At 41.0% G+C, this 15,081-nt stretch overlaps 1 protein-coding gene across 2 annotated transcripts in view; it reads right to left on the bottom strand.

Annotated features, from left to right (window-relative positions):
• Positions 1–15,081, bottom strand: part of rilp (Rab interacting lysosomal protein) — a 40,669-nt gene that overhangs the window by 4,378 nt on the left and 21,210 nt on the right. Inside the window, exons 4-8 of one of the 2 annotated variants that reach the window (XM_072589631.1) lie at positions 12,068–12,262; positions 11,634–11,800; positions 11,200–11,322; positions 7,700–7,789; positions 4,213–4,311 (exon numbers count right to left, since the gene is read on the bottom strand). In XM_072589631.1, coding sequence (XP_072445732.1) covers positions 4,213–4,311; positions 7,700–7,789; positions 11,200–11,322; positions 11,634–11,800; positions 12,068–12,262 — 674 coding nt within the window. The remainder of the gene's footprint in view (positions 1–4,212; positions 4,312–7,699; positions 7,790–11,199; positions 11,323–11,633; positions 11,801–12,067; positions 12,263–15,081) is intronic. The other variant, XM_072589632.1, reaches the window with a different exon arrangement.

Raw genomic sequence — 15,081 nt, 5'->3', positions numbered from 1 at the left:
CCCGATTAAAGTCACAGGGAAAAAAAACGACTATCAGGGCAGGATCATTGGTCAAAATGAAAGCACAAGCTGATCAGATATCTCACTGTACTAAGAGACAGAAGATTTAACTAATCAGGTTTTACAAAAGTGATCTTTCTCAATAAAAAGGAAACATTTACTTTAGAGGACTATTAAAATATGCAGCAGTACAGCTAGAATATCTACAGAATTAACTCCAGTGTTATGGCACTGAGGTTATTGAGAAGGCTCCTTCTGCAATGCTGCAGAACTGGTTTCACCAATCCCATTGGGTGCTTCTCTATGTGAATGTATTTATGAGGGGTAGAGAGATAATTTCAAGCACATGAAAATGTAACAGTTTCATAATGCAAGTGACAAAGTACTAAAAAAAATAGTTTTAAAATGTGCAAAACAATAAACCTGGAAAAAGGTTATGCAGTACTCAAAATACAAAATCAAAAATTAAGATTTTTAAATCACCACAAGCCACTCAATAACTATTCTGGCCATACATGAGGGTTATGGACAGGGCGAATAGGAAGCAGCAGGGGGAAACCTAAATTTTTAAAAAAAACAATATGCAGTAGGTCTGAAGGGGATTTAAAAAAAAAACGTTCCCAGAGCGTGGTGGAAGTCTGGAACTCACTGCCAAAGGAGGGTAGTAGAGGCAAGGGCATCAAATCGTTCAGTACTTGGATGAACTCTTGAAAAAAAAAGTCATAACATAAAAACCTAGGTGCTGGTAAGTGGGACTTACGTATTGTATTTACTCAAATATTTGTAAATTAAGCCTTCCAGACAGAAGAAAACAAGATTCACCATCCAGATGCTGAAAATACTGCTAGATGTTAAGAAGTGGGGGTGGGGGGTGGGGGGAAAAGAGGGGAGGGGAGGACAGAATCCATTAGGAGGATGGTTTCATCTTTCCCCACAAAAAAGATAGTTCATGGAATGCCCTGCCAGTAGCAGTAGTGGACTCTCCCTCTTTATGGGTATTTAAGCGGGCATTGGATAGGTATATGGAGGATAGTGGGTTAGTGTAGGTTAGGTGGGCTTTGATCGGCGCAACATCGAGGGCTGAAGGGTCTGTACTGCGCTGTATTCTTCTATGTTCTATATCGGATTGGGAAAGCTATCTTAGCAAAAAGAAAAAAAAAACCATGTGGGTTGAACATCTATGGCCCATTCATAACTGCCCTGGAGAAGTTGGTGGAAAGCTGTCCTCCTGAACCATTGGATCTGCTCTCCTGGTCTGTCTAGCTGGTAGAAGATGCAGGTTTGGAAGGCGCTATCAAAAAAGAAGCCTTGGTGAATTCCTACAGTTAATCTTCCAGTACACTACTGCCGTTGAGCTGTGAAGGGAGTGAATGCTGAAGATCATGTTCATGATTCCAATCAAGTGGACTGTTTTGTCTGATTCTGGAGTGTTGTTGGATCTGCACCCATCCAGGCAAGTGGAGAATATTCCACCACCCTCTTTATTTGCTTTGTACAGAGCAGACATGCATCGAGAAGACAGGTAGCGAAATATATGCCACAGAATTCTCATCTTTTGATCTTCTCTTATAACAAGAGTATTTATATGGCCGGTCCAATTCAATTTCTACTGGTGGTCAGATTCTCTTGTTGGAGTTAGTTATTGGTTGACAAGTAGCAAGTGACATTCACATCAGTGCCAGGCAAAGACTGGATGTTGTCCATGTTTTGCTGCATATGGACAGACTGCTTTGGTATCGGATATTCACCATCAGCGAACAGCCCTAATTCTGACCTTATGATTGAAGCAAAGTCATAATGAAGCAGCTTAAGCTGGTTGAGTGTAGGATACTAGCCCAAAGGAGTTCCTGCAGTAAAGCACTGGGACTGAGATGATTGGCTAATAGTAACAACCTTCCTTTGTGCCAGAAAGAAGTCTAAGCGCAGCAGAGGGTTTCTCTCACCTTCTCCTCCTCCCCCATCGCCTAACAGATTCCCACTGACTCCAGTTTTGGTAGTGTTCCTTAATGTCACACTTGGTCAAATGCTGGACTTGATGTCAAGGGCAGTCACTCTCACGTGGAGTTCAGCTCTTTTTTCCCTCCACATGGAGACTAAAGCTGCAATGAGATCAGGAGCCAGATGGACTTAACAGAATCCAAACTGAGCAGTGAACAGGTCATTCCTTTGCAAGTGCTGCGCGATATATCACAACAGATGACACTGTCCAAAACATTGGGAAAGTGATCTCGGGAAAGATGTCATTCCTGCCACACTGGTAGGTAAACCAAACAATTAAAAAAAAGGTAGTTACATAGCACCATGGTGTCAAAAAGAAGCAGAGTAAGGTAGCCTTGCAATAATTGGGCAGGTAAAGATGCTATATTGAAGTATGTGCAAAGCAAAGCCTATAAAAATCACTTCATATAATGGGAATAGAATACACTATTATTACTGCTCTGTGTACTTCTCTACTGCTTGCATGTTAACCTGGTATATGCCAAACAAATAGAGTAATGTTGTTAAAAAAAAATTTCAAGCTATTCTTTATCATTTGATCAAATGGCATTGGCTTTTTTTCTGGTAGGTGCAGGGGGTGGGGAGGCAAGTTGTTAGACATAAATCAAAGGCTTACGTGTAACATAACATTTAGTCTCTCATGTTGACCTTTGGAGAAAACCGCAACTTATACTCTAAACAGCAAGGCTCAGTGAAGCCACAGCTAGAAATTCTGAGCAAACCTACAACTAAGAGCACCTTCTTGCATTGCTCATCCACTACAGCCAGAGCACATGTAAAACAGTGTATTACAATCTGAGTGAACAGACAAAAACAGCATAATCATGAGGTCTAAAAATGGATGACTAATCAACAGTCAATCGTGTTGTGAGCATCCATGTCGTTATCAACCAGAAAGACAATCCCTTCTGGAGTGGTAAGAAACTCTCATTATAAAAGTTTAAAATTCTCACCAGAAAGCCAGATATAATCTAAGTGACAATAATTAAGTGTGGGTTTGTTTTCTGTGTGAAATCTAAGCCATTCATTATAGTGCAAGTTGATTCAGATTGTTATTTTCAGTTTAAAAAGAATGTAAAACAAACTTTGTTCCCCTTTTCCAACAACTTGCCCATTTAATCAGCTGGAGAGTTACACAATTAATGTACAAATTACAAATACCTAAGAAATTAGTTTTTACTCATACCATGCCAGGAATTTCCTCAAACGACAAAAGTATCTATAATCAGTTATTCAATTCTTAAAATTAGTTGTTAGACATATTAAATGACTGGATATTTCTTAAATGGTTTGGAGGCTTAAGCCTTTTGGATGGATGACATTTCAGTCAAATAAAAAAAAGGGCACTAATAACCAGGCGGAGGAGCTCAGTAAATACAAACTGAGATGGCATCCAATAGCAAGTTCACAAGTTTTCACAGTATGTGAATGGACTTGGAATGATCGAGTGAGTCATCCAGTTTGGAGTTGCACCCAATAGGAATAAACCAAAAACTGCTTTGAACTCTACTGAATACTCAAGTGTTCATACAATGCAGATTTACAAAAACGATATCAAATTATACTACTGTATCTTCACTTTCAAACAACATGGGGGTTACAAATTAGCAGAACAGATAAAAGTCATGCAAAGTTTTATTTACTTTTCCCCTATTAAGAAATACTTCCTGATCTGAAAGAGGGTGTCATTTGGATCCAAATTACAGAAACAAGTCTAAACTTGTATGTATTCGTTTTAAAAGATAAACGTATTTAAATAGCGTAATACTTGCATCAGTTGATTTTGACAGTGCTGATGGTGCCACTCAAAAAGTACCTTTCATTGCTCATTACCCACTGTCCTGGGAATCAGTTTAGCTCAGGTGGCTGGATTGTTGGTTTGCAGAGTAGTGTGATGCCAACAGCATGGGTTCACATTCCAACACCAGTTTGAGGTTACCATGAAGGACTCTCCTTCTCAACCTCTTCCCTGGCCGGAGGGCTGGTGGCCCTCAGGTTAAATCACCACCATTCGCTTCTCTCTAATGAGGCAGCAGCCCCTATGGTCTGGTAAGACTATGACAACATAACAACCCACTGCCCTGTCCTCTGGTTCTAATAGTTTTCCCAGGCAGTAGCAACAGTAGTTTTGAAAATCTGTATACTTGTATGTTCGATACACACTTTAAGTTTATTCCTCTATAGTTATCTGTATAAAATAAATCTCACATTTACCTGGCGGAAAGTACTTTGCAAAGCAGTTCCAAAATCCAGATCTGGATTTCTTGGGAGACAATACTTTGCAAAGTAGTTCTAAATTCTGGAGATGGATTTCTGGAAAATAAACGCAGATATATTATACACTAGCAACAATTTCCTCAAAATCAATTAAAATACACCATGTTGTTGTGCTAAAAATTAATAATTATTCATGAAGTACACATTAAAGATTGAATCCAGCATATGATATGTATGGCAGTGAAATTTTAAAAAGGGATTGTTCTGAAATATAACCCAAAATTTCAGAGATTCCTCATCTCATTTGTAATGGTATACTCAAAATATTATCCGAGAGGATATGCATTAAACTGGTTTTCACAATTGGTCAGCCTTCTGGATCATGCTTCCAAAACTGATTGTAAAGGAAAGCACAAGACCACAGCCACCAAGGTCACTCCTGGCCATGGGTACAAAGTCTTTCTGGATTTCTCCCTTCCATTAGTGAAGACAGAGCTGGATAGACCGGTCCAGAGTTCAAGCTCTTTATCAGGCATGATGACTGTTGGAAATATTTGTTCGATTATGCTCCTCACCTACCCACATACCAAGATAAGAGACTGCCAATTCAGAATGGAGTGAAACTTTGAACACTCCAAATATTTAAAATTCTACAGGCCTCTAAAGACCTATGGGTTACTCCTTCCAGCACAAGCTGGAGGACTGCACACCATACAAGTCAGGCTAGTGCACAAGATTCCCTACCCATCAAATTGAAGAGATGGAAGAAAAAAAAATTTGATGACCCAGAGTGCCTTAATTCCTGCATAGGATATTCTGCATTGGAAATACTAATTTGCAGAATTTAGCCCATGCCTCAAATCTACTAAACAACAAATATGAAGCTAAGTACTAATCTTATCCAGAGGATTAAATGAAGCATTATATAAATTTTTAGAAAATGCATCATGTTTAATAAGTTTCAGTAATCAGTAAAACGTCCCGTGAGCAGAGAGAACACATCCTGGGTGTGGTGGTGGTCAGGATTGGAATGCAAGAATATAAAAGGCAATAAGTCCAAGGCTATCTGTGCAAGTCCTAGCCACTTGCCAAAGTCATCACTGCTCAAGGCCAAACAGCAGGCACATAGGACATCTTCAGTAAAAACAAAGTCATTTAATATATTAAAGTCATAAAGCTTAGATGTTTCACATTCTACCACAGAATATGACTTTGTTCAGCTTAAATGACAATATTAGAACGTTTTGGATTAAATGGGTGTATTAGAGACAATTTGATAGCAAAAGTATTTATGTAACATCTAAAAGAAAAAAGTCCCAGAAAAATCACTCCAGTTATTGAAGTATACTCAAAAATACAATTACTGGTGTCATATCAGGAAACCTCACCAAATTACACAGAACAAGATCCCACAAAACAACAACAACAATCTGATGCAGCCAAAATGAAAGGAAAAAAAATGCTTTTTCTTCATATAGTGCAATGGAACCTTTTATAAAGCTCTAATGCTTCACCAAGACAAGCATTCAGGTTTCAGTCGAGAGAGAGAGAGACGGAGAGAGAGAGAGAGAGACAGACATAGTTCAAGTCTCTACAAAAGGAAAGTTTACATTTACATCACCTTGCTCTCCACAAATCTCAAAAAAAAGAGGAATTTATAAAAGAACACAGCAACTTCCTGCATGATTGCTAGCAGGAAAGTCAGGGTAGTTGTAACAAAAGAGAAAAGTGGTTTTGGTTGGGGATGTGGTGGAGCAGGGGTGAAATCACTGCAGAATGGTCATAGCACCATGGCTGGGTTCTGCTCTCAAAAGCAAGTATTAGCAGCAAACCAAATCCAGACTGGATTAAAGATCCACACTTTCCTACAAACAAATCTGACCACTCACTCCAGTCTCCAACCAAGGAGACTCAAGTGGACAAAATCTGCTTTCACATCTGGTCCATGTATTTGTACCTAGAATGGTGCTGAGTGGTTTTGTTTTGTAACCCAAGTGAAGAGTCAAAATGCAGATCTCTAAAGAGTCCAAGAGCATTACTGTCCACAGAAAAGATAGGTGACAGCAAATATTATGCTGAGGCTTTCCTGAAGATCTTTTTGTAGATTAGTAAGTAATTTCCACGTGAACAAACCTCCAATGATGGATTGGCAACTGTCCAAAATGCTCAATCCTGTTTATCTGCAACTCCTTGTTCGACATTAAATCAAGTGATGTCTACAACCTCTATCAAACACATTACAAGACTCAAGAGGAGGCCTTGGAGGATGAATCTTGCCCTGGAAACACCGATGCCCAACTTTCCACACAGCCTCCCAATCCCCAAAATTGGTGTACAGGAAGCACAGGTGTGTTCCTGATGGAAATACTTAACAAGGATAATTGGTGCCCTTTTACGCATATTTGAAACAGGGGTTAGTCCAGCATATATGTAAAGCCCATTGCCAGCTGGATATCCCTGTTGCAACATCAGTTTGCTAGGAGGTAGCTGCTGCATGTTGGACACTCAGGAATCAAAATTCAGACTATCTACAGAAAGAAAACAGATTTTCTTACCCATCTCCTTGATCCCGGTCTCATCAGCACCTCTATGAATCCATGATTTATAAACTAGAATTAGCATGATTTTCCTTCACTCAACACCCACTGTTCCACTTGTGGGTACTCAGATATCAGGCCAATATGTTTTCTAGGTTATAACACCAAGCTATTATCAAACATATTAGAAACTGTACAGAATCAGGTCATTCATTCAGCAAACCAGTCCATTCTGGCATTCAAAGCCCAAATCCACAACCTTTTGGAGCCTACTCCCTTCCCACATCTTTCCTTCTTCTTTTGAACCAGCTAATTGAAAGTTTCAACCCTTCATTCTGGTCATCCACATGACATTCCACATCAAAAGAAATCTCTTGTTCTGATTGAAATATCCAAACTTTCTATCTTGTACTGCTGCTCCCATGTTCCACATCCTTCAAAATCACTGGGAGCGTCTATTTGAACTCAGGGCACTGTTTGTAATTTTAAAACACTGCTGTCAAGCCATATCAAATCTCCTCTGTTCTAAATGTAAACAAAAAATTTCAAAAGCACTTTTTTTGAATGCAGTTCCCCATATTACACAGCATCCTAATGAATCTATAAAGCATCCTGCCAGATTTGACAAAATGTTGAACACTCTATATTTCTGTGAGGCTCCATTACAGGATCTCACTTTTATATGGAATACTTATTCACATTCCAAAACAGTGTTACAAAACTCTGCTGGGAGAGGACAGCCCTGGATTCACTGGAATGCACAGAGTGACCAAGTAGGTACGCTCAGTATGAATAAGGAGCTGTGGCCATAAAAATACTCCTCAGTTTCTGACACCCACCTATTCTCAAAACACACAGTCAGCCAAGGCAAGCAAGAAGAAAGTTAGGAAATCCTGAACAGAGACAATAACCAATTTATCTAAAAGACGAATGGATTGAAAACTCACATGGATTTGATTTTTGACTCTGGTGGCTTGGCATCCACTTCATCTGGTGAGAAGCAGGGAAGGGCAAGAGCTTCTTGGTCATCCTCGTCACTGTGTAGAAACAGGAGATTGTCGATTTTAAAAAACAGTGAGTGGCAATCAACTACTCTTACAGCCGGAATTCCTCAACATGTGAAAATTGTTGACATTCCAGTAATCAACTTTAATTATGGCCTGTGCAGAAATTGACAACATTTAACCTTTGTTATGAATGTAGTTGCTGCACTGAATGGTCGATATATTGGACAATTTCAACTAAAATCACATTTTCCTCTCAGACCCATCCCCAAAAAGGCACATTTCTCCTGAAATCAAGTGCAATTTGAAAAGTTAACACCAGTAGTTCAGAAATGGAGCACACCCTACCCCCAACACCACAATTGACTGAATGAATCTATTCACCACCTTAAAAACATTCAATCCCTCCAGTACCACTGCATATTGAAAATAATGTGAAACATCTACAAGATCCATTGCAGCAACTCGCCATCTTCTTTGCCAGGAATCTTAAACCCATGACCTCCTACATCTAGAGGAAAGATGCACGGGAACACCGAGCTGCTGATTCCCTTCCCAATCATACACTGTTCAAAACAACTTGGCAAAAACCATCACTACTCCTTCGTTGCCAGTCAAGGTCCTGCAATTCCTGTCCTAACAAACTGCTGCAGGACAGTACCAAGGAGGCAACTCACTGCCACTTTCTCAAGGGCACTTAGCAGATGGACAGTGAATACAGGCTTGGTCCCTATAAACAGCCACAAGTTCTTTAATTTCTCTTATTCAATGGTATTCCAGAAGAACAGCAAGAGGCACAGCTTAAAAATCATTCAAATCCTTTATATTTTATCTAACTCTACAGTGTAACCAATAAATTATTATTTTCAATTTCAGTTAAAGTCAGGCTGCTCACATATAGGCATAAAATATAACAGGAGTAGGCCATTTGGCCCTTCAAATGTGATCGTGGCTCATCATCCAGCGCAGTACCCTTTGCTACTAAAGTAGACAATCTCACATATTCCAAACAGTTGATACAACTGGAGATGGACTAAATCAGAGCACACCAGGTTGCCATTCAAATATAAACAAAAAAAAACATTAAATACAGAACTGATTTTAAAACTGTATTCCAAAATGCTGTCTAAATATGGAATCTAAGCTGCAGGAATATAAATTAAAGTTGAGCAGAAATTGAAGCAAAAAAAAAATTCAAAACTGCCACCATTGAGCGTGATTTGCACTTGATCCAGTCAATTATACCTGAAAACAGAAACTTAGCCATTGTGTTCCACATTCTTCAGAGTCCTCTACCTCAACCTGAGCTAAAAGTCTTCTCAAAACTCACTAGTCCCCTACTGCCCTTTATTAGGCTGCACAGAGTCAGATGTATAGCACAGAAACAGACCCTTCAGTCCAACTCATCTCTGCCAACCAGAAATCCTAGTGTAATCTAGTCATATTTGCCAGCACCTGGACCATATCTCTCTCGTTCTTTCCTATTCATATACTCATCCAAATGACTTTTAAATGCTGTAATTTGTACCAGCCTCCACCACCTCCTCTGGCAGCTCATTCCATACACGTACCACCCTCTGTAAAAAAGGTTGCCCCTTAGGTCCCTTTTATATCTTTCCCCTTTCACTCTAAACCTATGCCCTCTAGTTCTGGACTCCCCAACTCCAGGGAAAAGACCTTGCCTATTTACCTTATCCATGCCCTTCATTTATAAACCTTCTTAGGGTCACACCTCATCCTGTATGGTTGGAGGGTTCCTAGGTGGAAGAAGAGGCGCTCTTCCTCCAGGCGTCATGTGGTCAGGGTTTAGCGATAGAGGAGGCCAAGGACCTGCATGTCCTTGGCAGAGTGGGAGGGGGAGTTAAAGTGTTCAGCCACAGGGCGGTTGGGTTGGTTGGTGCCAGTGTCTCATTCAACCACACGGGATGAATGTAGATTTCTCCAGCTTCCTCATTTCCCCCCTCCCTCCCTCCCTCCACCCCCCCCACCCCACCTTCTCAGTCCCAACCCCCCGGATTCAGCACCACCCTCTTGACCTGCAATCGTCTTCCTGACCTCTCTGCCCCCACCCCCTCTCTGGCCTATCACCCTCACCCTCACCTCCATTTACCTATTGTATTCCCAGCGCCCCTCCCCCAAATTCCCTTCCCCCCTACCCTTTATCTCAGCCTGCTTGGCACACCAGCCTCATTCCTGAAGAAGGGCTTATGCCCGAAACGTCAATTCTCCTGCTCCTCGGATGCTGCCTGGCCTGCTGTGTTTTTCCAGCACCACATTTTTCAACTCTGGTCTCCAGCATCTGCAGTCCTCACTTTCTCCTATTAGTCCAAAACTGGGGGCCATTTAGGAGATAGCTACCAACAAAGTCAACAATGAATTAAGTTCAAACTTCTTTAATGTGCAGAAAATAGAACTCAAGTATAGACGATTGTCTAGTGATATTATCACTGGAATGTTAACCCAGAGACCCAGGTAATTGTCCTGGGACCGAGATTCGAATCCTGCCATGGCAGATGGTGAAATTTGAATTCTGGAGTTGAGAATCTAAGGATGACCTTGAATCTGTTGCAGATGTCAGGAACTGACATCCTTGCCTAGCCTCCAAGGGACGCTAGACCCAGAGCAATGATTGACAGGCAATCAATGTTCATCTAGCCACTAGAATGATGAGAAAAAACTCAAGATGTAGCTGAGGTACATAGTTGAGACCAAGTAAAATACTTTATTTTAAGAGTTCATTGTGCCTCCTTCGAATAATTAGTATGGTGCTGGCAGACCTTTGGCCAGCTCTGAATGCTCCCCAGGCTGTCCTCCTGAAGCAGCTGTGGATTAAAGCAAATGACAGCAAGGTGGCAAACTAACCTGGCAGCAAATAGTTAATGCGGCCTGACCATAAAGTATATGTGCTAGAGGGGGCTGAATGGCCTACTCCTAATGCTTATCAATGTTTAAGTGTCTCATGACAAAAATCAAGTCACCAGATAGGGAACAGAGTCTTCAGCTCTCTGCATTTAAGAGTGTCAGCAGCAGCGCATGGCTCAAGAGGCCAAAAAGAACTTTTTTTTTGAAAGAGTAAATTGAAAAATAACCATTCCTACAAAAAAAGAACAGACTCTTGTGAATAGGTTGTGGAGTGATGTGCATGGGAGAGGACATCATTGTTTCCCATTCTAACCAAATGACCAAAGTCGCATTTTCAGCCATCACCATCCCTACAGTAGCTGAAGAAAAACATCACTGCTGGATAGAGGGCAGCGAAAGAGAGAAGGAAGAGACCAAGGCTATCACTATTGTGAAGAGAAAACAAAAAAAAACTTGCATTAAAAAAAAAGTGAGGTAAGTGTAAAAACAAGATCAGATTTTGAAATGAGAAAGTGGAGGCAGAATGAAGTGCAATGTCAGATGTGTCTTTTCAGATGGCCTTTTCAAAAGAAAGCACTCACCTGCTACACATGTTTTCTTGTATTCCCAACATTTTGGCCTTCACCTTTTTCCTCTGCTTTTTAATTGCACTCTTGATTGCTTCCATGAAAATTGCTGGACACTTCTCATCATTGAGTATCTCTCTGCAACACCAAAACAGATCTAAGTCACTGACAAAGGTCAAAAGCTGAAGCTTCATTTTAATTGTTCTGCATCTCAAACAAAGTATACAAAGCTAAAAATGCATTTGCATTAACCCTTACACTATTAGGGACTTTTGGTTGCAGCCCATCCAATTGTACAGGTGGAATGACTCTGCAATCCATCTTTGGGAGCTAAGAGCTGCTGGGGCAGGACAGAGATGAATGGCTATGTGCACTAATACACCCTAGTATGGGACAAATCCCCAAACATATCCCTGAGCTTTTCCCCACATTACCCAATGCACACAGACCTCTGATAGTAAGCTAGTTCCTCCTGCACCAGGAACAAGTTTGCCTTTAGCTCATTGCGCTCATGCAGAATCTGTCGCATTTCTTGTTTTGTGAAATAAGGCCGGTTTGGATCATTCACATCAATGATGATTTTATCAGCCATGTTGATTGTTGACACATCTGTGAACTTTTAAAGAGAAGAGATAAGAGAATAAAGACATTCTCAATATCTGCACAGCAATCTAGCTACAACAAACCAAAAGAGAACAAGTTTAATTTTTCATTTCAGATGGGGTATTCACTTTCAGTACTTGAAAACTACAGCATTTTCTCCACTGACCTATGATGTGACATTTTGGGGAGATATTTTACACCAGTCTTTGAAGCGGAAGCATGAACCCAGATATTCTGACTGATAAAAGGGAGAGTGCTATTACCAAGAGATTAAAAATACCTTTTCACCAGTGTTTTCTGCCTGAACCTCAGTCAGGTTGAGCTGCAGTCGGTTTATTTCTTTCTCCTTTTGCTGCACTGTGACTTCTAATTCTGCCTTCTTCTCCAACACATTTCTCAACTGGGTTTGGACGACGTTTATTTTATGCCGCAAATCATCGTTTACCTTCAGAACGCGATCCAGCTGCTGTTGAAGCTAGAATAAAATAACCTATTGTTAGATCAAATCAGACAGACTTGCTTTCGGTCTACAACGGCCAATCTAAACTGCCACACGGAGTCAAACAGCCTTGCTTCCAAAACTTGGAAAAAACCACTTAGAGCATTCAAATCCAAACCAAAAACAAAGGAAGATTTTTCTTTTAATATCCTTTTGAAATTTTCTCCTGGCCCCATTTGTGGGTGTGCCAGAAAGATTATGCTTTAATTCCTTAAGAGTCCCTAACAACTTTGGGGTTTGGTAACTTTATCCGCTACATTTCCATGACAGCTAGTTATACTGGCACCTCGCCCTAATACTCCAACTTCAAAAACACAAATAATTTTTGATCAGTCCTGCTGAAAATAAAAAAGTCAGCTTATTCACATACTTTCCCAGAGTTATTAGACAAAGTAAAAACAAGCAGTAGAACACATAGATAACAAGTCTACATTTGCCATATCTCCTGCAAAATATATCTTCAAACCAAGTCACTTAGCCTACCATTCAAAATGCAACCAGAGTCTTGGTCTCCATCTGACATCCACATGTGAACACTTTCCCAGCAGAGCAGGATGATTTGATTTGTTCCCTCCCACCTATTTTTTCGGATTCCTAATGCTATACACCCAAATGCACTTTAGCATTGCAGCTGGGGCTCTTATGACAGTGGTTGTATCCCTATCTCTAGGTCAGAAGGTTTAAGGCCAGAATCCCAAGGATCAGTGAACAGATGAAGACATCTGTGTCAAACATGCCGGTACTTGGGTTTAAAAGCACCAACATAAAAACGTTGGGATTGACCATAAGAAAGAGGAGTGGAATAAGGCCATTCGATCCATCGTGTCCACACCCCCATTCAAATCATGGCTGAAGGGCATTTCTATGTCACTTATGCACACTCTCCCCATATCCCTTCATTCCTTGCAAGATAAAGAATTTAATCAATCTCTGCCTTGAAGACATTTAGCGTCCCAGCCTCCACTGCACTCTGTGGCAATGAATTCCAGAGGCCAAGCACACTCTGGCTGAAGAAATGTCTCCTCATTTCAGTTTGAACTTGACCCCCTCTAATGCTAAGGCTAAGCCCACGGGTCCTAGTATTCCCACCTGATGCAAACAATTTCCCAGTGTCCACCCTTTCTAAGCCATGAAGTGTCTTGTAAGTTTCTATTTGATCTCCCCTCAATCTTCTAATGAATACAATCTCAGGATCTTCAGCCATTCATCGGATGTTCGGCCTACCATTCTTGGGATCATCAGTGTGAATCTCTGGACATACTCCAGTGCCAGTATGTCCTTCCTGAGGCGTGGGACCCAAAACTGGACACAGTATTCGAAAGTGAAACCATAACCAGAGCTTTACAAAATCTCAGTAGCACATCACTGCTTACCCGGGTTCAATTCCCACCTCAGGCGACTGTCTGTGTGGAGTTTGCACATTCTCCCAGTGTCTGCGTGGGTTTCCTCTGGGTGCTCCGGTTTCCTCCCACAGTCCAAAGATGTGCAGGTCAGGTGGATTGGCCATGCTAAATTGCCCGTAGTGTTAGGTAAGGAGTAGATGTAGGGGTATGGGTGGGTTGCACTTCGGCGGGGCGGTATGGACTTGTTGGGCTGAAGGGCCGGTTTCCATACTGTAACTAATCTAATCTAATCATTCCAACCCTCTTGAGATAAATGACAACATTACACTTGCTTTCTTAACCACTGACTCAACCTGCAAGTCAACCTTTAAGAGAATCCTGTAATAGCATTCTTCGATCCCTTTGTACTTTGGCTTTATGAATTTTCTCACCATTTGGAAAAAAGAACAGAGTCTCGGACTATTTTCTAAAGTGCAAGACCTCGCATTTGCTCACATCGAATTTCATCAGCCATGTCTTGGACTAGATCTGCCTGCAGCCTCCCCACCTCCTCAGTACTTCCTGCCTGTCCGCCTAACTTGATCTCATCAGCAAACTTCACCAGAATGCCCCCAGTCCCTTCGTCCAAATCATTAATATTAAAGTGTACAGCTCCAGCCCCAACAAACAAACCCTGCATTGGAAATGGAGGGGTGACATTATAAGAGGTTTACAAAATTATGAGGGGCTTGGATAGGATAAATAGACAGTCTTTCCCCTGTGGTCAGGGAGTCCAGAACTAAGAGGGCATAGGTTTAGGGTGAGAGGGGAAAGGTATTTTTTTTAAAAAAAAAAGACCTATGGGGCAACTTTTTCACTCAGAGGATAGTATGGAATGAGCTGCCAGAGGAAGTGGAGGAGGCTGGTACAATTGAATAGGAAGGGTTTGGAGGGATATGGGCTGGGTGCTGGCAGGTGGGACATCTGGTCCGCATGGACCGGTTGGACTGAAGGGTCTATTTCCATACTGTGCATCTCTATGACTCTATCTGGCTGATTCTGGAGAAACTTTCCTTTGAGGCAGCACAATCTGATCCCTTGATATTATAAATAATTATTATTTCAGCAAGGATGTTAAACTCAAGCCAATTAGGTCAATGAATAAAAACAGTATTGCTTTTTAAGAGCAGGAACATTCTCCCCCTTTGTCCGGTCCAATTTTTGCCCATGAAATTAACAGCTTGTAAATCAGATGATCTGATCATTGACTGCTGCATTTCTCTGCATTGCAACAATGACTATTCAGTCAAAGATGTTGAGTGAGAAAAAATAGTATTTGAAAGTGTTCTGACATTGTGGAACTCACTGTATGAAGAAAATCTTTGTGATAGAAGTTTGTGATTAGACAGTGTAAATTTGATTTACTGGTTAACCAGAGAAGAATACCAAACATCTAACAGCACATAAAGTGTA

Source organism: Chiloscyllium punctatum, chromosome 19 (genome assembly GCF_047496795.1).
Source record: "Chiloscyllium punctatum isolate Juve2018m chromosome 19, sChiPun1.3, whole genome shotgun sequence".
NCBI classification, from domain to species: Eukaryota; Metazoa; Chordata; class Chondrichthyes; order Orectolobiformes; family Hemiscylliidae; genus Chiloscyllium; species Chiloscyllium punctatum.
This window is presented reverse-complemented; position numbering and strand designations above follow the sequence as displayed.